This window comes from Pogoniulus pusillus, chromosome 25 (genome assembly GCF_015220805.1).
Source record: "Pogoniulus pusillus isolate bPogPus1 chromosome 25, bPogPus1.pri, whole genome shotgun sequence".
Classification (NCBI taxonomy): Eukaryota; Metazoa; Chordata; class Aves; order Piciformes; family Lybiidae; genus Pogoniulus; species Pogoniulus pusillus.
The window spans coordinates 1,685,473-1,708,127 of record NC_087288.1 but is presented as its reverse complement, the minus strand read 5'-3'; the positions used below and the strand labels follow the sequence as shown (position 1 = coordinate 1,708,127).

The following is a 22,655-nucleotide window of genomic DNA, read 5'->3' as shown; positions in this document are numbered from 1 at the left end:
GGGAAAGGAAAGAACAAAGAAAATCAAATAGAGGAGGAGAAAAGGGAAATGGAATGAAAATGGGATAGGAGGAAGAAGGTGGTGAGCCAAGGCGAGGGGAAGAGAGGAGGCAGCCTACAAGGAAATGGAGTCTCCCTCTTTTCAATTGTGCCAGCACAGTCGGTGTCCCTGGGGACAGGTTTCTGTAGCACTGCTGCCACACCAGAGAAGTTCTGTGGTGTCCAAACAGCAGTTTTCAGTACCAGCCTCATGATTTGAGGAACATATTCACAAGTCACCTCCTACCCAGGAACTTGCAGACTGCAGCACAACACCGCACTTGAATCCAAGAGCTTCTCAGAGAGTACAGATAAAGCCACCAGGACCCAGCCCCTGGCACACTCCCAGGGGAGTCCAGCAGCAGCAGGGAGTCTGAGCTCTGCTTTTCACAGCCTTAGAACGCAAGCAGGATCTCACTTACTTGGTGTCTCTGATGAGAGGTGCACTTCCCAGTTTGAAACAGACTTTTTCCCCTCCACAAGATGTTTGCCTCAAAGCAAAGCTTTCTGCCAGGTCAAACCCTGTGAAACACCAAACAATCCTTTAGTTTATTGAATGGCTTTTTTGAGGGGAGGTAAGAACTGCTTTTGAGCAGGCTTGCTGATTTCCTAGAGCACTGTGTGGCTGTGCTTCAAACCATGTACAGACTCATTTTATTGACAGAGCAAAATCCACCCCCTGGGTGACTTTGCAAACCGAGAGGTGCATTTGTTATTTCCTTCCTCATCTGAACTGATAACAACAAAGGATGTTTGGGGGGGAAAAAAACAACGGAAATGAGCTGGGCTGCAGAACTTGAACCAATACTTTCCAAGAACAAAACGTCCTGATTTTAACCCTACCTGCCTAAAAATAAACCAAACAGCTTCTGCAGCATGAGGCTGGCATTCTGCACTCATAGATTCATAGCACGGTTTGGGTTGCAAGGTGTCCCCACATGTGCCCATAGTCTGGTTGCAGTAGATGCTTTTTAAGGTCCCTTCCAACCTAAACCATTCCATGAATCTATGGAAAGGACTTTCTGGATGCTAGGAGGAAGTTGTTGGCAGAGAAAGTGATTGGCATTGGAATGGGCTGCCCAGGGAGGTGGTGGAGTCTGTGTGGCTGGAGGTGTTGAAGCCAAGCCTGGCTGGGGCACTTAGTGCCATGGTCTGGTTGGTTGGCCAGGGCTGGGTGCTAGGTTGGGCTGAAGGAGTTTGGAGCTCTCTGCCAACCTGCTTGATTCTATGTCAGGGGGTTGGAACTGGATGATCTTTGAGATCCCTTCCAAATTAAACCATTCTATGATTCTGTTGTATGATTCTAGTAGAGATGTCCAAGTCCCCACATCATCCTGATAGCCTCAGCTGGACTCTCCCTGTCTCTTATGCACTGGGAAGCCCAAATCTGGACACAGTATTGCAGGTTCCAGTTCCAACCCCCTGCCATGGGCAGGGACACCTCCCAGCTTGCTCAAAGCCTCACATCCAGCCTGGCCTTGAGCACAGTCTGTTAAGAATCAAAAACATCTGTGAAATGGAAATAATTTCTATATATTGTACTGTATTAGGTCTGATGAGACCATACCCCCCAAAAACCCCCCAAAGTTAAATAGTTTTTACTAGAGAACTGAATGTCTGTGCCTGTGGTGCATATTCCTAGATTCATAGAATGGTTTGGCTTGGAAGTGACCTCAAAAATCACCTAGCTCCAAGCCCCCTGCCACAGGCAGGGACACCTCCCACCAGCACAGGTTGCTCAAGGCTTCATCCAACCTGGCTTTGACTGCCTTCAGGGAGAGGGCATGCACAGCCTCCCTGGGCAGCCTGTGCCCATGTCGCACCTCCCTCACTTCCTTACAAATCTAGAGTATTAAACTCTGTTGTTGCCATTTTCTCCTTCACCTCCTTCAGGGCTCTAGAGATATCAATACTGGGTTGTGAGGGACTCTGTGTGGCTGCCATGAGACTGCTTCTGTACACAGATTAAGAAGATTGGGTGGGGTTGGAAGAGACTTAAAGATGACCAAGTCCAACCTTTCTCTGAGCTTGGAGGTCTCTTCAAACCTGCTTGACTTTATATGCATAGAATAGTTTGGGTGGGAAAGGACTGTTAAAGATCATCCAGTCCCAACCCTTCTGCCATGGGCAGGGACACCTCCTGCCAGCCCAGGTTGCTCAAGGCCTCATCCAACCTGGTCTTGAACACCTCCAGGGAGGTTGTGGAGCACAGAATCACCAAATGTGATCTTTGGTCCCATTTGGTGATTCTGTGCTCCAGAACCTCCCTGGGCAACCTGTGCCAGTGTCTCACCACCCTCACTATGTTCCTAAGATCCAGTCTAAAGCCTTCCCACATCCTATCACTACAAGCCTCTGTCAGAAGTCCCTCCCCAGCTTTCTTGTAGCCCCTTTCAGGCACTGCCAGCCTCAGCCACCTACAATTGAATCCACTGCCAACCACAAATGTAGATTTCCATATGGAGAGTCACTTACCTGAAACACCAACACTGTCTCTCCTCATTTGCTTGAGATGATGGACAACTGTTTTCATTAAAGGACACACAGCACCTTCAAGAGAGAAGAGTTTAGTACCTATTCTATCAGGCAAAAAAGACTTAGAACACGCTGTCAGAACAGCAGTAGTAATCTTACCAGTGGTAGCAACCTTAAGAGCTCCTTTTTGTTTCCTTAGGTTATGAAAAACAGCAATAAACCAAATGAATTCTCACTTAAGAGCTATGCTAGCTCAGATTTCATGCTGCATTTCTAACAATGTAAACAGATAGAAAATCCCATCATGTGCTCATTAGAGCATCACAGAATGGTAGGGATTTGAAGGGACCCACAGAGATCATCAAGTCCAACCAACCTGAGGTGACCCTCAGGTTCACCTAGAGAGGGTCAGAGAATCAGTCAGGGTTGGAAGGGACCACAAGGATTATCTAGTTCCATGGGCAGGGGCACCTTACCCAAGATCAGGCTGCTCAGAGGCTCATCCAGCCTGGCCTTAAACACCTCCAGCCATGGGGCCTCAACCACCTCCCTGGGCAACCCATTCCAGCCTCTCACCACTCTCCTGCTCAACAACTTCCTCCTCACCTCCAGCCTCACTCTCCCCACCTCCAGCTTTGCTCCATTCCCCCTAGAATGGAGGTTACAACGGAACACATCCAGGTAGGTTTTGAATGCATATAGAGATGGAGACTCCCATCTCTCTCTGGGCAGCCTGCTCCAGGGCTGCAGCATCTTTAAATTAAAGAAGTTTCCCCTCATGTTTAGATGGAACTTCTTCTGTATCTGGAGTCCTGTGTGCAGTTCTGGAGCCCCCAGCACAAGAAAGACATGGAAGTGTTGGAGCCAGTCCAGAGGAGAACACCAAGATGCTCAGAGGGCTGCAGCAGCTCTGCTATGAGGACAGGCTGAGAGAGTTTGGGCTCTGCAGCCTGGAGAGAAAGCTTCAAGGGAGACCCTGGGGTGGCCTTCCAGGATCTGAAGGGAGCTACAGGAAGGCTGTGAAGGGACTATTGACAAGGTCTGGTAATGCCAGGACAAGGAGGAATGGGTTTGAACTGGCAGAGGGCAGATTGAAACTGGCTGTTAGGAAGAAGTTGTTTGCAGTGAGGGTGGTGAGAGACTGGCACAGGTTGCCCAGGGAGGTTGTGGAGCACAGAAGCACAGAATGCACTCAAGGTGTGGCCTGAGCAGTGCTGAGCACAGGGGCACAAGAACCTCCCTTGTCCTGCTGCCCACACTGCTCCTGAGCCAGCCCAGGATGCCATTGGCTCTGCTGCCCACCTGGGCACACTGCTGGCTCATGTTCAGCTACCATCTACCAGCACCCCCAGGTTCCTTTCTGCCTGGAGGCAGATTGAGAGCCCTGGGGCTATTTGTTCTGGAGAAGACTGAGAGAAGATGTGATCAAAGTCTATCAATATCTGAGGGGTGGGTGTCAAGTGGCTGGGGCCAAGCTCTTTTTGGTGGTCAGCAGCAATAACACAAGGAACAATGGCTACAAACGTGAACATGGAAGGTTTCACCTCAACATGAGGAGAAACTTCTTTACAGTGAGGGTGACAGAGCCCTGGAGCAGACTGCCCAGAGAGGTTGTGGAGTCTCCTTCTCTGGAGGCTTTCAAACCCCACCTGGATGTGTTCCTGTGTGCCTTGCCCTGGGTGATCCTGCTTTAGCAGGGAAGTTGTACTGGATGATCTCTGGAGGTCCTTTTCAACCGCTCTCATTCTGTGATTGTGTGAATTTCCAAGTGTGGATGATCTGACCAGAAACAATGGAAGCAGTCTTTTAGGAGTTTTTTTTAATGGCTGGAAATAAAACAGCTTCAGAGGGGATTAAGCCTGAACCAAAGTACTTAAGTAACCAAGCAGCAATAGTTTAATGCCTGGAATATGGTAAATTCTAATGTGAAATCTGACTGAAGCCTTAGATCAAACACTGGATCATTAATATGCAGCATTTTACTTGCAAAAAAGGGTCTTTCTCCTCCTTATTTATGTATATCCCCACAAGAACAAGCACTTTGAAGAAGCAAATACAGAGGAAATGTCACTTCTGTGCATGGGTCAGAAACAAGGCTCTGGCTTTGCAAACAGCCCTGCTAAACCCTAGTAAAACCTGCCAATGGAAGATGACCTACAGCAGGATTTGGCACATGGGCTTCTGATATAGATTCAGAGAATGGTTTGGGTTGGAAGGGACCTTAGACATCATCCAGTTCCAGCCCCCTGCCATGGGCAGAGACATCTTCCACTAGCCCAGGTTGCTCAAGGCCTTGAACACCTCAAGGGAAGGGGCATCCATAACCTTCCTGAGCAACCTCCTCCAGTGTCTCACCACCCTCACTGGAAAGAATTTCACAGTATCACCAAGGTTGGAAGAGACCTCACAGATCATCAAGTCCAACCCTTTACCACAGAGCTCAAGGCTAGACCAATTTCTTCCTAATCTCCAGTCTAAATCTGCCCTCCTCAAGCTTCAATCTATTCCCCCTTGTCCTCTCACTCCAAGCCCTTGTAAAAGTCCCTCCCCAGTTCTCCTGTAGCCCCCTTTGGGTACTGGAAGGCTGCTCTAAGGTCTCCCTAGAGCCTTCTCTTCTCCAGGCTGAACAGCCCCAACTCTCCCAGCCTGTCCCACAGGGAAGGTTCTCCAGCCTCTGATCATCTTCATGGCCTCCTTTGGGCTCACTCCAGCAGTTCACAGAATCACAAAATGGTCTGGGTTGGAAGGCACCTCCAAAGGTCATCTAGTCCAATCCCCTCAGCAGCCAAGTGAGGGCATCCTCCACTAGATCAGGTTGGCCAGAGCCCTGTGGTTCTTATAGTGCAAGTGAGGAGTCTGAATGTGGATGAGTATGAGATTCACAGAGGACTTCACTCTAAAGATGTTAAGTCCAGGGAGGGGAAAGTCCCAAGGCTTACATGAGCTGCTGAGCAAAGTCTCTTAGACTTTGTCCATGTCCCTCTTATGCTAGGGCCCCAGAGCTGGAGGCAGTGCTGCAGGTGAGGTCTGAGCAGAGCAGAGGGGCAGAATTCCCTCCCTGTGCTGCTGCTCTCTCTGCTCTGGCTGCAGCCAGCACACAGCTGCCTGCTGGGTGCCAGCGACCAGTGCTGGCTCACAATGAGTTTTTCATCAACTGACAGCCTCAAGTCCTTCTTCTCCAGCCTGCTCTTTGCAAAGCTGATAGCACTAAAACAGTGCTCAAAGTCCATCTGAAGCTGCTGAAGGGTGAAGTTGGAAGGGCTTTGTGAAGCATCAGTTCAAAGAGAGAAGAGGAATGTCCTGCCATTAACCTGGAAATCATCCATTTTTAAAGAGAGGAGGATTGCCCTACCATTAACCTGGAGATCATCCATATTTAAAGACTTCCCAGAGCATCCTGGATGAAAGCTGGCGCTGGAACCGGCTGTGTTTGTTGTCTTCAAGCATGGGAGATTTGTCACTCACTCCGTAGCAGTGCAGAGAGCTCACTGTCCTTCAAATTTCTCTCAACTTCTACCAAATGAGATAGAGGATATGATCTGCATCAAGAATGGCTGATAGGAAACAACCAGTAGGAAGTGAACTACAAAATACAGCCACAAAGACACCTCCTGGCATCAGACTTGATGAAAGATGCATTGATTTAATTACAGAACAGACTGGGTAGAAGACATTGTTGCATAAGGTTGGTCAAGTTCCATGTTCTTCACATCTAAAGGGCCACAAGAATGCTCTGAGGGCTGGAAGTCCTGCTGTAAGAGGAAAGGCTGAGAGTTGGGTTTGCTCAACCTTGAGGAGAGAAGGCTTAGGGCAGACCTTAGCACCATGGACCAGCACACAAAGGGTGGCCACCAGCAGGATGGAAACTCCCTTTTCACCAGGAGTACCATGGAAAACACAAGGAGTGATGAGGACAAGTGGCTGCTGGGGACATTCCCATTGGAGTGCAGAAGAAAATGTTTGCCCAAGAGAGTAGTCAGACATTGCAATCATCTCCCAAGGGCAGCAGTGGATTCCCCTACACTGGATGGTTTCAAGACTCAGCTTGCCAGGGTGCTGGGGCAACTCATTTCAACTCCACTGTCACCTAGAAAGGTTGGTCTAGATGAGCCTTAGGGTCCCTTCCAGCCTGGCAGTCTGTGATGCTGTCACTTATTACTAGAGAGAAGTGACCAACCCCTTCCTCCAACCTCCTTTCAGGGAGTTATAGGCAGGCAGAAGGTCTGACAGAATCAGTCAGGGTTGGAAGGGACCACAAGGATCATCTAGCTCCAACCTCCCTGCCATAGGCAGGGACACTCTACCCTAGATCAGCACCTCAATGTCCTTGTAGTGAGTGGCTCAAAACTGAGCCCAGTCCTCAGGGCATGGTCTCACCAGTGCTGAGGCCAGGAGCACCATCACTTCTAGTTCTGCTGGCCACACTCTGGCTGATCCAGGCCAAGATGCTGGTGGCTTTCCTGGCAGCCTGGACACACTGCTGGCTCACATCCAGCTGGTTGTCAACCAACACCCCTGGGGGGTCCTTTCCTCTCTGTAGGGTTGTACTTATTGTCTGAGCAGCCAGATGCTGCTTACTGCTGATTTTACCTTGAGCTGCTGCTGCTGCAGTGAGCTCTAGAGAACCTGAGGCACAAGTGTGACTGGGATTTTTCCAGCATTCACTCGTGTGGGTGATGAAACACTTGGGAGTTTTGGCTTATTCCCACCAGCCACTTTCTTACAAGTTCAAATAAAGACTTCAGACTTAATTTTTGCCTTGCTCAAATAACAGCAAATGATTCCTCACATGTCACAGACTGGCCTGTGGGCTTATTTTTATATCAGTGGCATAACATTCACAGCATAGCCAGGCTGTTTAAGTGCTCCTTTTTGAGTTGTATGCCATTACCTCAGAAGGACTGAAGGCATTGCTGCGAAGCTTCTCTCGCATGCTGCCAATGCTCTCCTTTAGCCCAGTGTTATTCTTTTTTACCAGAGTGAGGGCAAGACTGGAAAATATTCAACCCCAAACCTCTCCCAGATCAAGACTGACAACTTTGATCAGTATAGATTGATGAAAATTCTTTCTGCAGTTCCAGTTTGTACAGTCAAAAAAGTTAACTCCTCAAAGATCTTTAATACTGCTGGCAGACCTTCACGTTTTCTTTGCCCTGAGACAAAACATTCATCATCTGGGCAGATGAGTTGAAGGTCTCCATGAAGACACTCATGGGAAGAAGAACATGACAATCTCCCCAGCATCAGGTGCTAGGAGAGGAAATGGCCTGAAATTGTGCCAGGGGAGGGTTAGGTTGGAGATTAGAAACATCTCTAGTGGAAGAGTGGCTGAAAGAGGCAGCTCAGGGAGGTAGTGGAGTCACCATCCCTAGAAGTGTTCAAGAAACATGTGGACATGGCACCTTGAGACATGGTTTAATGGCCATGGTGGTGTTAAGCTGATGGTTGGATTAGATGACCTTCTCCTCTGGAGAGGTGGAGGCTGAGAGGAGACCTCATTGCTCTCAACAGCTCCCTGAAAAGAGGTTGCAGTGAGGTGCGGATTGGTCTCTTCTCCCTTATATCAGGTGATAGAAGGAGAGGAAATGGCCTGCAACTGTGCCAGGGGAGGGTTGGATGTTAGGAAAACTTTCATTCCTGAAAGAGTGGCTAGGCATTGGAACAGGCTGCCCAAGGAAGTGGTGGAGTCCTCACCTTGGAGGTGTTCAAGAAATGTGTGGATGCAGCAAGAGGTGAGTGCCAGGAGTCTGGAGCCAGCCTCTTCTTGGTGATGCCCAGTGCCAGGACAAGGGGCAATAGGTGGAAGTTGAAGCACAGGAGGTTGGGTTGCATCTGAACCTGAGGAAGGATTTCTTTCCCTGTGAGGATGGCAGAGCCCTGGAGCAGGCTGCCCAGAGAGGTTGTGGAGTCTCCCTCTCTGGAGATATTCAAGAACTGTCTGGATGTGTTTCTGTGTGATCTGCTCAGGGTGATGCTGCTCTGGCAGGGAGGCTGCACAAAATGAGCTTGGGAGGTCCCTTCCAGACCCTGGCATTCTATGATTCTATGGTTTAGTGGCCATGGTATATCACAGTATCACCAAGGTCGGAAAACCTCATAGATCATCAAGTCCAACCTGTTACCACAGAGCTCAAGGCTAGACCATGGGTTAAAGATTAGACCCAATGATCTGTGGAGCCCTCTTCCAGCCAAACCAGTTCTATGATCCCAAGATATTTAACTACAAGTTAAGAAATCCAAGGAACAACAGTTTGTGGATCCAACCTTGCCTATCCAGACTATTAAGACCACAATCTCATTGTGTATGAGCTGCTCTGGAGCCCTTATCTTGATTCTGAGAAGTATCAAGCTGTCCTAAAAGATGGAAACCAAAAAGCTGAACTGATTTGCATACTTGAAAGCCCTGACTCTGCGAGGCTTAAAGTGCCTATCTAAAATCATGGTGTAGAGCCAGTACTCTTCACAACACATTCCATGTCAAAAGGCAATGGAAATTCACCATGCCTGGCAGTCCCAGCACTTTGTTTATCCAACATTCTTCAGGAGTTAGCAAGGGACTCATTATGAGAGAAAGTTGGACAAGCCACCATGAAGGAAGGAGCTGGTGCTGATGGAGCGAGTCCAGAGGAGGGCCATGGAAATGATCAGGGGGTTAGAGCACTTCTGCTATGAGGATAAACTGAGGGAGCTGAGGGTGTTGAGCCTGGAGAAGAGAAGGCTCCAGGGAGACCTGACAGCAGGCTGCCAGCATCTTAAGGGTGCATGCAAGAAGGCTGCAGATGGACTGCTTGCAAAGGCCTGCAGGGACAGGACGAGGGACAACGATTTCATATGAGAGCAGAGCAGATTTAGATTGGCTGTGAGGAACAAGTTCTGCACCATGAGGGTGCTGGAACACTGCAACAGGTTGCCCAGGAAGGTGGTTGAGACCCCAGCCCTGGAGATATTCAAGGTGAGGCTTGACAGGGCTGTGGGCAACCTGCTCTAGTGGAGGATGTCCCTGCTGGCTGCAGAGGGGTTTGACTGGGTGATCTTTGGTGGTCCCTTCCAACCCAAACCCTTCTGTGATTCTATGACCTGGGAATGAGACAAAGTATTAATATTCCTAATGTGAAGCAGTTACTCTTTTCTCTTGCACCAAAGATCTCCTCCTAACAAACTTCTTCCCCCTGCCTCCCCTTCAAATCAATTCCAGTTACACTTTTCTCTGCTTTTGAAGGTCAATTAGGACTCAAGTAGATCAGATAAGGAAGTTCAGGATGTAAATGCAATAATCTGTGTGCATTGCTGGCAAAGCTTTCATACTGGAATTACAGCATGGGAGGGGATGGAAGGAACCTCTGGAGATCATTGAGTCCAACTTCCCTGTTAAAGCAGGATCAGCTAGGTGGGAAGTGAGAAATAAATTCTATGTACATGCTACTGAGGGAAGAAAATGGAAAGGATTCCCTAGGCAGATCCTGAAGTACAGAGGCTGTTCCAAACCAAACTGAGACAGAGGAGAACAAAGGCCCCTGAAAGAGCCAGTTGAAGAAAAAAAGTCAGGAAGGACTGAAGGAGGAGGGATGGGGTGGAAGGAAAAGAGTTGGATACTTCTCTGTTCTTGAAGTGAGCACACTTCCAGTTTGTAAGAGATTCACCTGCACACGAATAGACAACCTAGTAGACAACTTTGAGACACTGAGGAGTCGGTTCAGCTGAACACGAGGCCTGCAGACATGCCTGGATCACTTCCTGCTGCACTGTCAGAGGGTTCATCCTTTCTCAGGTCCTGTTTTCTGCTCTACAACTTGTATTTCTTTCTTGAACAGTAACCATCCCCTCAATCTCTGGAAGAGTCTCTTTCCTGTTACTAACTTGAGGCTTCACTCGGAGCTTATTCCCTGCTGTCAGCGTAGCTGCTCGAGCTGGCAGCTCTCTACTTGTTATTCCTCACCATCTGCCTGTATCACCTCAAACTGCAGCAGCTTCTCTCAATTGCACACCATCAGTTTTTCTCAGGAGAGGTTCAATCTCTCCTCTTCCTCCCAGTGGTTTAATTTGACCCATATTTGATCCATTTGTGGCAATCAGCTGAAGGAAAACTGCAGTTTCTCTGCTGGCTGCAAAGAAGCAGGCACAGACTTCTAGGCACAAACATGTAGCAAAGTGTAATGCACAGGCTAGATAATCTGGTAGCAGTTCACTCTGTCACTTCTCTGACTGCTCCACCTTTTACTATGGCATCTTTTCACCAGAAAGAAGGAAAGAAAAAGAACATAAGAAGAAAAGAGGAAACACTTCATTGCATTTTCGTTGAAAAGGTTCTCCAAGCCTGGCACAGGCTGCCTAGAGTGGTGGTTGAATCCCCATCCCTGGAGGTGACCAAAGAGGCAGAGATGTGGTGCTGAGGGCAGTGGTTTAGCCTCAGCCTTGGTAGAGTTAGAGAATGGTCGGACACAGTGGTCTGAAAGGGCTTTTCCAAACCAAACCACTCTAGGAGTTGTTATTAACCTGTATTATTAGGGAATCTCCTGCACTCACACCCTTTTATGGCCTAAATTTGTACAAAGAGGGGTTTAGATCACATGTTAGTAAAAAACTCTTCACTGAAAGGGTTACCAAGCATTAGAACAGGCTGCCCAGGGAAGTGGTGGAGTCACAGTCCTTGGAGATGTTCGGATGAGGAGCTTAGAGACATGGTCTAAGAGTTGTGCACAAGGAGATGTTAGGGTATGCTTGGACTCCATCACAGAATCAAAGAATGTTAGGGGTTGGTAGGGACCTCCAGAGATCATCCAGTCCAACCCCCCTGCCAGAGCAGGATCACACAGGGCAGGGCACACAGGAACATGTCCATGTTGGCTTTGAAAGTCTCCAGAGAAGGAGACTCTGCCACTTCTCTGGGCAGCCTGCTCCAGGGCTCTGTTACCCACACAGGGAAGAAGCTTCTCCTCATGTTGAGGTGGAACCTTTTGTGTTCTAGCTGTGGTCTTAAAGTCTTTGCCAACCAGATGATCCTATGACTTTTAAAACTTCCCTTCTGCACCCCACCAGCTAGCAACAGCAGAGAAGACAAGCCCTTTTGCTTTCAGCCAGCTGAAGAGAATGACTGCACAGCTGGGATGCAGGCTCACTCCCTCACAGAGGCTAACAACACATCAGTAGACCACTTAAGCCTTGCTGCCCTCAAAATTGTCCTAGGTTCAGCTTCTCCAGAAGCAGCTGGAAGGGGCCACGCCAAGGACAGCCAGTTGAACCAGTCAAGAGGTGAGGTCTCAGCATAGTAAAGTGGCAGAACTCCTCTCTCTATATGCTGGTCACACTACTGTTGCAGCCCAGGCTGCCCTTGGCAGAAGCAGCTTAGTGACACCAGATAGCAGGCTCTCACCTGAACTGAGTTAATGAGGGGCAGTTATGTGAGCAGCTGTGTGGGTTCTGCTGCAGCTGGGCTTAAAACCATGTGAAAATGTAAGGCAAAAACCCTCTTTGCCTTAAATTCACTTTCCTCACAACACAGAGAATGCCAAAGCTACCACAGCTTACAGATGGATCTCTCTACCCAGCTTGGTTCCAGCTGACCAACCCCTCTTTGCCTTAAATTCACACTCCTCACAACACATTATTCTTACCTCAGAGCCCACATGTTACCCTTATGATTTATTAACTACTACTATTTATGCTAGGGGTAGTAAAAAGATTCTTAACCTAGTTACAGATCCTTTCAATTTCTTGTGTCTGAGCTCCAAATACGTTCAGAGAGATTCAGAGCTGGTGGATATGTATATAGCTCCTATTACCTGCCATCAGAGTTCCTGGCAAAATAGCATTGCTAAAAATAAATCTTATTTTCTAAAAAAAGAAAAGAAAAAAGCCAAAGCCAGTCACAAAAAAGAATTCTTATTTAAATAGCAACAAGCCTGTTCTCCTTCCTAATTACTGGAGGCAAGTTCAGAAAGCTTTGGGTTTGTGCTGAGGCTCAGCCCTCCTAGAGAAGTGACACTTCCTTATGCTACAGGCACATGTGGTGTGCCTCTAAGACAGACCTCACCACATTCTAAAGACTCAATGTAGAGTTTAAGTGAGAGAGTGAAAGTGTGGACAGTAAGAGAAAGAAGGAAACAGAATTATTAAGCTTTTAAGAGAATAAAAAAGCATTATGAAGCGAGAGAAGAGAAGAGAAGAGAAGAGAAGAGAAGAGAAGAGAAGAGAAGAGAAGAGAAGAGAAGAGAAGAGAAGAGAAGAGAAGAGAAGAGAAGAGAAGAGAAGAGAAGAGAAGAATGAACATTTTAATTTAAATAGAAGAAAAGAGAATTGTGAAGCTTAAAAGCTAAACAATATAAATCTGTGAAGAGTAGGGGTCAAGAGGATGGTGCTTTTCAGCAGTGCTCAGTGATAGGAAAAGGGGCAAAAGGTATTCAGTAAAGGTTTCACTTCAGCTTAAGGAAAAACTTCACTTTGAGGGTGCTGGGGCACTGGAGCAGGCTGCCCAGAGAAGCTGCAGAGTGTCCCTCTCTGGAGACTTTCAAAAACCCCTGGACGTGATCCTGGGAAACCTGCCCAGGCTGATCCTGCTCTAGCAGAGAGCTTGGACTAGATGACCTCCAGAGGTCCCTTCCAACCCCCACCATTCTGTGATTCTGCGATATCATTATATTCCTTTCCGCTGCCTTTTGAGGTCTTGTCTACCTCTACATCTGTGAAAAGTACAAGCTGGTCTAGGGATTACGTTTAAGTGAAGCTTAGCAGAAGCATTAGGCTGTTTAGCTCAAAGTGATCACTATCTGCTCTAAGAAAGCCAAACGATTTTATGCTAAGTCAGAGCCTGCAAAACTTTGTGAATCTTGTTTTGTATGGTGAGTTAAGAAGTAAACACAAAACTCCAACTGCTTCCAAGCAGAAGAAAAAGGCTGCTTTGGAACTACTTCAAACTTAAGAGTTCTTAAAGAGTACATTTTAAAAGGTCCTACTTTATTTGCTCATGCTGCTTGTTTTCCATGCACTGTCTTTGTTTGTACAGCACTGAAATTTATGCCTTTGGTCTGTGACAAGAGAAGAAAAAATGGAAGTACCTGTCTGGTCACTGACAGCCACAGAAGTAGAGACGGGAAAAAGGAGGAAGACTGCCATACAAAGCCAAACTATGCAGGATCGAGCGTACTTCATCTCCCCCTGGGCACATGTGAACGATCAGCTGCAAATCTGAAACAGAAAATAATCATGTTCTGAACAATCTCTTCTTTTTCTCTTCCCCTCACCCCATCAGAAAAATTACAGACAAGAACTTCTTTGCTGGGAAAAGGCAGTCGCTAGCCCCACGCAGCCTGCGTCGTTGAGCTGTTGTAAGGAGCTCCAAAGAGCGATTCAGATCAATGTACAGATAAATGACAAACATAAATTCACAGATTCGGGTTGGAAGGGACCCTCCAAGGTCATCTTGTCCGACACCTCTGCAGCCAGCAGGGACGCTCCCAACGAGATCAGGCTGCCGAGAGCCACATCGAGTCTGAAATACACTCGTTTAGTTCTTTAGGAGGATCAAAAGCAACACCTTAAGAAATATCAACTTAAAGGTATCTGTTTTACAGACATTCATTTTTCCTTCCATTAAATCAGTACTGCCTAATTTCCTTTCCCTTTTTTTCTCTCAGGTTTTCAGTTTTAAATATTTTAAACAGTTCAATGTCACAACCCTGCCAGCGACTGCTGAAGCAACCTCCCAATGACACAAGGACAACTCGCAATTGTTTCAGTTTGAGAACATAAAACGTTTCCCGCAAAAGAAACTAAGCCCACGGTATTTTCTTAGCCTTACAAAATACTCAAGTGCCCAGAGCTGCCCTGCACCGAGTCTGGAGTTTAAACCTCACCACAACACTCGCTGGCTTCAACAACATCTCTTTTGTCCTCTAAAGACAGTATCGGCTTTTCTTCTACGCCGACTGCAAAGTACACGTGAATTGAACGACAGGAACCGACAGACGCCCTTCTAACCACATTTTCTGTAAGAAAACCACACCGCCCCAAGACAAAATCGGTTCAATATTGCAAGGTACCTTCATCATCCCCAAAGCTGTCCTACCAGGCTCTGCAGCTGCCAGCAACCACACCGTCATTAACTTTTCCAGCCTGCCCAGCAGCAGCAAAGTGAATGCACGTTCAAATAACATTATCATTTAATTTCCTGCACCTGCTTTAGAAGCAGGCATCAGTAATTCACTGGAGCCGCCGCTCCAGAGCGATCATTTGCTGAAGGCTTCTTGCCAACTAGATGAAGAACCGCTGCCACCCCCTCGTTGCCACCGCACCTCCGGGCTTGGCGTCCTCTCCCGCGGGCTCCTGAGCCCTCCGCAGCTCGGGCTGCCCCCCGGCAGTTTGGTTTCTCTCGGGCTGAGTTGGGTTTGCTGGAGGGAGGGTGTAAACCACGAGGCGGGTCGGTAAGGCGAGCGGGTAGCAGGGCTGCGCAAGGAGCGCGCCTCGCCTGCCTTGGCTCCCGGACCGCGCTCCGGACTCGCACTGCCGCGGCCCTCCGCGACCGACTGACCCCTGGGCAAATGGAAGGAGGGCAGGGCAGGGCAGGCGCCCGCCGCCGCCGCCGCTTCCTAAGCAGCCCCGGGGCGGAGCGGGGCCAGCAGCCCGCTCGGGGTGGCGGTGCCTGTGAACGGGAACCGAGCACCAACGGGGCGAGCGCGGGAGCCCTCTGCCGCCGGGCCGCTGCCGGGGGCCGGGGCACAGGCAGGCAGGTGAGCGGGGCCGGGGCACCGGCACGTGCAAGAGGACCGGGGCACCGGCACGTGCAAGAGGACCGGGGTACCGGCACGTGCAAGAGGAGCGGGGCACCGGCACGTGCAAGAGGACCGGGGCACCGGCACCTGCAAGAGGAGCGGGGCACCGGCACGTGCAAGAGGAGCGGGGCACCGGCACCTGCAAGAGGACCGGGGCACCGGCACCTGCAAGAGGAGCGGGGCACCGGCACGTGCAAGAGGAGCGGGGCACCGGCACCTGCAAGAGGAGCGGGGTACCGGCACCTGCAAGAGGCGGGAGGAGCGGGTACCGGTAGGTACAATAGGAGCAGGGTACCGGCACGTGCAAGAGGACCGGGGCACCGGCACGTGCAAGAGGACCGGGGCACCGGCACGTGCAAGAGGACCGGGGCACCGGCAGGTGCAATAGGAGCGGGGCACCGGCAGGTGCAATAGGAGCGGGGCACCGGCAGGTGCAATAGGAGCGGGGTACCGGCAGGTGCAATAGGAGCGGGGTACCGGCAGGTGCAAGAGGAGCGGGGCACCGGCACATGCAAGGGACCGGGGCACCGGCAGGGGCAAGAGGAGCGGGGCACCGGCACATGCAAGGGACCGGGGCACCGGCAGGTGCAAGAGGAGCGGGGGCACCGGCAGGCAGGTGCAAGGAGCGGGGCACCGGCACATGCAAGGGACCGGGGCACCGGCAGGGGCAAGAGGAGCGGGGCACCGGCACATGCAAGGGACCGGGGCACCGGCAGGTGCAAGAGGAGCGGGGCACCGGCAGGTGCAATAGGAGCGGGGCACCGGCACATGCAAGGGACCGGGGCACCGGCAGATGCGAGGGGACCCCGCGGCTGGGGCAGCAGGGTGGGCTTCGGGACAGGCCGCGTGACGCACGGGGATTTTAAGGCCCCCTTCCACCTCAGGCCCTTCTATGACCTCCCCGGAGCCGCTGAACCTTCTCCCTTCGCCCCCTCCTCGGGGAGCGTTTTACTGCGCTTCCCACCCACCGCGCTGCAGCTCGCAAGTGTGTTTCAAGCCGGTGGATGCAGGCCTCTCGCTGGGCATGCTAATTAGAGCGATCGCACTCCTAGGTAGGGGCTTTACATGTAAATGTATGCGTGCAATTCAGATGCGTGTTCGGCGATTTGCAACAGTTTAATTGGGTTTGTAGATTATTGGGACTGGAGTAGGGCTGCGCCTTGGTGTCTCTCAGCACATACCTGTGGGGTGTCTCTGTGTGTGTGTGTCCCCTAAGCACACACAGTGTATTTGCAGAGCAGAATCCCACAGCACAGCCTGATTACAGCGCGTTTAAAAGCTGGCTGGGTGCATACTGGCTATAAATAGGAGATAATTCATATTGGCAAAATCACTGCCAAACTTTGGTGGCAATTTTTAATGCAACCCCCAAAACCCACCACGAAACGTCCCAGTGACATTGTAGGGAGGGTGAGATGTGTAAATGACTGCCTGCAAAGAAGAGTTGCTTACCTTGAATTTTGGGTTTAGCCCTCTCCAGAAGCGCTGAAAACGCCCGTAGGGAGCTGCCGTAGCACCGAGGAGTTGCTGGAGTCAGTGAGGCTCCGAAGAGTGATAGAGGGGGATGCAGCTGTGTCCTTATTAGTCTCACACACTGTGACCCTCCCACTCACCGAGCACAGAATACTCTGCGAGAAAGGACCAACAGCCACCCAGGCACAGCTTTTACATAATCACACTTGTCTATCCCAAGTCCAGTTACAATGGAGGAAATGTGGGTGGCGTTGTGGGGTTTTATTTCCCCTCCTTTCTCTACTCCCCCTCCCCCCCCAAAAAAAAATCACCCTGACCAACTTCCCTAAATGTATCACCCCCACCAGACCTCTAAATTAAACTGCTGGAGTATCAAGGCATGAATGAAAGAGTATCTGGTTTCTAGTTGCAAAGCAGCGGTTAGGTACATCAGCAGACGGGCAGAAGCAAGCTTTCACCGCTCAAGCGTGAGCACACATCATTCATTTGATGTACTCTTCACACATTCAAACCCCAGCCAGCCAAGCAACCAGCCTGACAGAGTGCACCTAGTCTTGGTGCTGATGCTGCCAAGCCCAGCCACTCGCTGACGTTTTGCTTTGCCTTTTAAAGCAAATGCCATCGTTTACCAACCTGAAACGGTTCTCCCGCGGTAGAGATCGCGGTGGGGCCGTGATGAAACGCTGAGTCTGAGCCACTGCCACCAGCTCCTCTCCATGTGTGAAGCTGCACTTTTCTCAGCTTCTCCCAGGGTGCTTGTGGCAGTTTCCCGTATTGCATTTTAAAGATGTAAACCAGAGGGAAGTGTTGAGGAGACTGGAAATAGATGCACAGAAGACAGAGAGAGTAAGGCTTTAATTAAACATATCTCATATATATACATATTTATACATCCAAGATGTATTTTATCTCTTGCTAAATTGAATCCTTCTGACAGGGGGAAATAATTGGGCTTGAGGATCTTTTCCAGTCTTTTCCAAGGTTTTCCAATCTTTTCCAGGCTTTTTCAATGTTTTCCAATCTTTTCCAGTCCTTTCCAATGTTTTTCCAGTCTTTTCCAATTTTTTTCCCAATCTTTTCCAGTCTTTTGCAATGTTTTTTCTAATCTTTTCTAGTCTTTTCCAATGTTTCCCAGTCTTTCCCAAGTCTTTTCCAATCCAGGCAATCCTGTATGAAAATATATTAGCTGAGCACAGAATCAAAGAATTGTCAAGGTTGGAAGTGACCTCAAGGATCATCCAGTTCCAGTCCTACACTTACAGTCCAGTTCCTGCCCTAGGCAGGGACACCTCACACAAGATCAAGTTGCCCACAGCCACATCCAGCCTGGCCTTAAAAACTGCAGGGATGAGGTTTCCACCACCTTCCTGGGCTACCTGTGCCAGTCTCTCACCACCCTCATGCTGAAGAGCTTCTTCCTAACATCTGTTCTGAGTCTCCACTTCTCTAGCTTCGATCCTGACAGCCTAAAAAGTCCCTCCTCAGCTTTCCTGTAGCCCCCTTCAGATACTGAGAGGCCACAATAAGGTTCCCTCAGAGCCTTCTGCTTTCCAGACTGAACAAGATCACTTTAGCTCCACTCAGAAAATTCACAGGTTTAGCCTTTTTGCTCCCCTTTAAAACAGCAGATTTGGTAAAGTGTTTCCTCATTTCCAATCTTTACCAGGTCTTTGCCAATTCTGTGCTGCCTACTGCATGAAAATTTCTTACCTCAACATCACTTTAGCCCCACTCAGAAAATTCAGAGGCTCAGAGTTTTTTGTTCCTCTTTTTCAAAGCAGGTTGGGAAAGGTATTTCCTCATTTCAACCCAGATAACTATCCAGGATAGCTAACAAATCACTCAGAAAGGCTTTCTGTAGGAAAGGCTTATATTAACATTAACTTTCTGCTTTAAATTCCCAAGCAGTTGTTGCTCCTTCCAGAATAGAAGCAGGGCAGAGAGCTGAACTAGCAGCTGAGGTACGTCTGCTAGGGTGGCTGTGCAGTGTAACTTCAGTCATGCTCCTCGCTTGCTCATTGTGTAAATTATAGCAGTGGAGCTGAGTTACCTCACAGGGTGAGGAGCCCCAAGCCCTACAGCTGACACATCCCTCTGAGCACTCACTGCCCCTTAGAATCACAGAATCATCCAAGTTGGAAGAGAGCTCCAAGATCATCCAGCCCTGGCCAATCAACCAGACCATGGCCCAAGTGCCCCAGCCAGGCTTGGCTTCAACACCTCCAGCCACAGCCACTCCACCACCTCCCTGGGCAGCCCATTCCAGTGCCAATCACTCTCTCTGACAACAACTTCCTAACAACATCCAGCCCAGACCTCCCTGGCACAACTTGAGGCTATATCCCCTTGTTCTGTTGCTGCTTGCCTGGCAGCAGAGCCCAACCCCACCTGGCTACAGCCTCCCTGCAGGCAGCTGCAGACAGCAATGAGCCTCCTCTGCTGCAGGCTGCACACCCCCAGCTCCCTCAGCCTCTCCTCACAGGGCTCTGCTCCAGGCCCCTCCCCAGCCTTGCTGCCCTTCTCCAAACACCTTCCAGCACCTCAGCATCTCTCTGCAATTCAGGAGCCCAGACCTGGACACAGCACTCAAGGGGTGGCCTGAGCAGTGCTGAGCACAGGGGCAGAAGAATCTCCCTTGTCCTGCTGCCCACACTGCTCCTGAGCCAGCCCACCTGGACACACTGCTGGCCCAGTGCCCCCAGGCTGCTCTCAGCCACTCTGGCCCCAGCCTGTAGCGCTGCTTTGGGTTGTTGTGGCCAAAGTGCAGAACTTCAGACTGTTCATCTGATAAAGGCTTCAGTGTCGAGTCCTGACTCAGTGTTCTGAGAAGAGCTGTGGGCTCCTCAGTTGAAAGACCCTTTGTAAAAGCTCTGCTCTTAGAGAAAGGCACTGTCACATAGGATCTGAAAAGAGGCTGAGTTTCTCATGGCTCCTGCAAGCCACAAAATTAGCTTGAAACAAAGCTTTAAAATCTTTTAGTTTTACTTCACTCCACATGCCCCTAAATAGCTTGGATTCAGCTCTTCAGTCTGGAGAGGAGAAGGCTCTGAGATGACCTTATTGTGGCCTTTCAGTATCTGAAGGAGGCTACAAGAAAGCTGGGGAGGGATTTTTTAGGCTGCCAGGTAGTGATAGGACTGGGGGGAATGGAACAAAGCTGGAGGTGGGGAGAGTCAGACTGGACATTAGGAGGAAGTTGTTCAGCATGAGGGTGGTGAGACTCTGCAAGGGGTTGCCCGGGAGGTGGTGGAAGCCTCATCCCTGGGGGTCAGGCTGGATGAGGCTTTGGACAGCCTCATCAAGTGTGAGGTGTCCCTGCCCATGGCAGGGGGGTTGGAACTGGCTGATCCTTGTGGTGCCTTCCAACCCTGACTGATTCTATGATTTATGCTTCTATGATTCTGTGTGTGACATAAATATAGAATCACAGAACCACTGAGTTGCACCAACTTTTAATGGGAGGGTAGAGCTTCATTACTTCTCAGTCACCTAATCAAATACCCTAAACCTACCAAACAATAACTGATCATTTCTCAGTAACTAATAACCACCTGAATAGAGAATTCTGTAAAATAAAGTCCTGGAATGCCACCATTTCAAATATGTTTTTAGTATATGAAACGTTTTCAGACAAGAACCTTCCTTTTCAGCCTAGTTGTGAAGAAGAGAATAGGTGGAATTGATCACAGAATCACAAAACGTCAGGGGTTGGAAGGGACCTCAAAAGCTCATCCAGTCCAACCCCTTGCCAGAGCAGGATCAGCTACACCAGATCACACAGGAATGCTCAAGCACTTACACACCAAAGGCAGGATCAGACTCAAGGCAAACACTAAAGCAGGGAAGGGAGAAGTTTCAGTTTGAACCTACACTTAGCACAGACGTGTAGAGCAGCTTCCATCTCCTGAGCCATGGCTGAACTGCTCCACCCAACAATTCCACTACAACTGCAGTTGCAGGCAAGATTGAGTCCAGCCTCCATGCCAGAGCCTAAACAGTCCCATGTTTCCCAGCCTTTCCTCATCAGACAGACATTCCAGGCCCTTATTCATCCTTGTAGCCCTCCGTTGGAGTCTCTCTAGTATTTCCCTGTCCCTCATGAGCTGGGAGCCCAGGCTTGGACACGACACTCCAGATGTTGTCTCACCAGAGCAGAGAGGCAGAACTTCCCTTGGTCTGCTGATGACATTCTTCTTAATGCACCCCACTGGTCTTCTTGGACACATTACTGTCCTATGGATGACACTGTCCACAGTCCTCCATGGAGCTGCCTTCCAGCAAGAACAGGTTGCCCACAGAGACTGTGGAGTTTCCTTCTCTGGAGACTTTCAAAACCCACCTGGATGTGTTCCTGTGTGACCTGCCCAGGGCCATCCTGCTTTGACAGGGGGCTTGGACTGCATGATCTCTGGAGGTCCCTTCCAACTCTTCCTTCCTATGATTCTGTGATCCTATGCAGGGGTAAAACATGAAAGAACTGAGGGGGGAAGGGAGGGACTTGTTTCATGTAGGAATTTTATGTGTATTTCAGAGATTTTCTTTCAACCTCTGTCTCTTTTTTTGGCAGGAATTGGATATCCAAACCAGCCAAGCTGCATAATTCAGTCTTGCCTCTGTGGTGCTGACAGATTTGTCTCCATCTCATTAGACCCACAGTTTCAACTGGTGTTGTTTATGACAACTCATCCAGGAATGAAGCTGCAAGCTTTGCAGCAGGCATGAAGCTGCCAACTTTGCAGCAGGCATGAAGCTGCCAACTTTGCAGCAGGCATGAAGCTGCAAGCTTTGCAGGAGGATGGAAGCTGCCAACTTTGCAGGAGGATGGAAGCTGCCAACTTTGCAGGAGGATGGAAGCTGCCAACTTTGCAGGAGGATGGAAGCTGCCAACTTTGCAGGAGGATGGAAGCTGCCAACTTTGCAGCAGGAAGGAAGCTGCCAACTTTGCAGCAGGAAGGAAGCTGCCAACTTTGCAGGAGGATGGAAGCTGCCAACTTTGCAGGAGGATGGAAGCTGCCAACTTTCCAGGAGGATGGAAGCTGCCAACTTTGCAGGAGGATGGAAGCTGCCAACTTTGCAGCAGGAAGGAAGCTGCCAACTTTGCAGCAGGAAGGAAGCTGCCAACTTTGCAGCAGGAAGGAAGCTGCCAACTTTGCAGCAGGAAGGAAGCTGCAAGCTTTGACAAAACTCTTGAAAAGCAGCAGTATTCCACTTAAACCAAGGCTTTTATCAAAGGAAAATGCTTTGAAATGTCCCTTACCATGCTGGTTCTTTACTGGTGACCTGCAAGTGTTGGGTTAATGGCTGGACTCAATGATCTCTAAACCAATTCTTTGATTCTGGGATTAGTACTTCTATTCCACCCTATAATTACAGAATGGTAGAGGTTGGAAGGGACCTCCAAAGATCAGTGAATCCAACTCTCGTGCCAAAGCAGGATCACCCAGGGCAGGACACACAGGAACGCATCCAGGTTGGCTTGGAAAGTCTCCAGAGGAGGAGACTCCACAGCCTCTCTGGGCAGCCTGCTCCAGGGCTCTGTTACTCTCACAATAAAGAAGGTTGTCCTTGTGTTGAGGTGGAACCTCCTGTGTGCCAGCTTGTCCCCATTGTTCCTTGTCCTGTCACTGGGCACCACCAAACAGAGCCTGGCACCTTCATCCAGGCACCCACCCCTCAGATATTGATAGACACTGATCAGATCCCCTCTCAGCCTTCTCTTCTCCAAACTAACCAGCCCCAGGGCTCTCAGTCTTTCTTCACAGGAGAGGTGTTAAAATCCCTTCATCATCATCAAAGCTCTACGTGGAATTGTTCTTTGCCAGATGATCTTTTCTGCCCTCTCCAAGGTCAGGACAACAGCATCCCGCTGAAGAGATGAAAACATAAATGCTTTTAAATACATCAG

The 22,655-nt window shown here is 49.6% G+C and overlaps 1 protein-coding gene and 1 long non-coding RNA gene across 11 annotated transcripts in view; one reads left to right on the top strand and one right to left on the bottom strand.

Annotated features, from left to right (window-relative positions):
- COL19A1 (collagen type XIX alpha 1 chain) overlaps window positions 1-22,655 on the bottom strand; it is a 209,810-nt gene that overhangs the window by 169,789 nt on the left and 17,366 nt on the right. For 4 of the 10 annotated variants that reach the window (XM_064164141.1, XM_064164148.1, XM_064164150.1 and 1 more), the window contains exons 1-5: window positions 14,801-15,191; window positions 14,549-14,621; window positions 13,565-13,694; window positions 2,514-2,588; window positions 461-560 (exon numbers count right to left, since the gene is read on the bottom strand). In XM_064164141.1, coding sequence (XP_064020211.1) covers window positions 461-560; window positions 2,514-2,588; window positions 13,565-13,658 — 269 coding nt within the window. In that variant the 5' untranslated portion in view covers window positions 13,659-13,694; window positions 14,549-14,621; window positions 14,801-15,191. The other 6 variants (XM_064164142.1, XM_064164143.1, XM_064164145.1 and 3 more) reach the window with 6 other exon arrangements.
- LOC135186480 (uncharacterized) lies at window positions 14,703-22,318 on the top strand. Its single transcript, XR_010306971.1, has 2 exons — window positions 14,703-15,235; window positions 21,318-22,318. It is a non-coding gene; the product is annotated as an uncharacterized LOC135186480 (long non-coding RNA).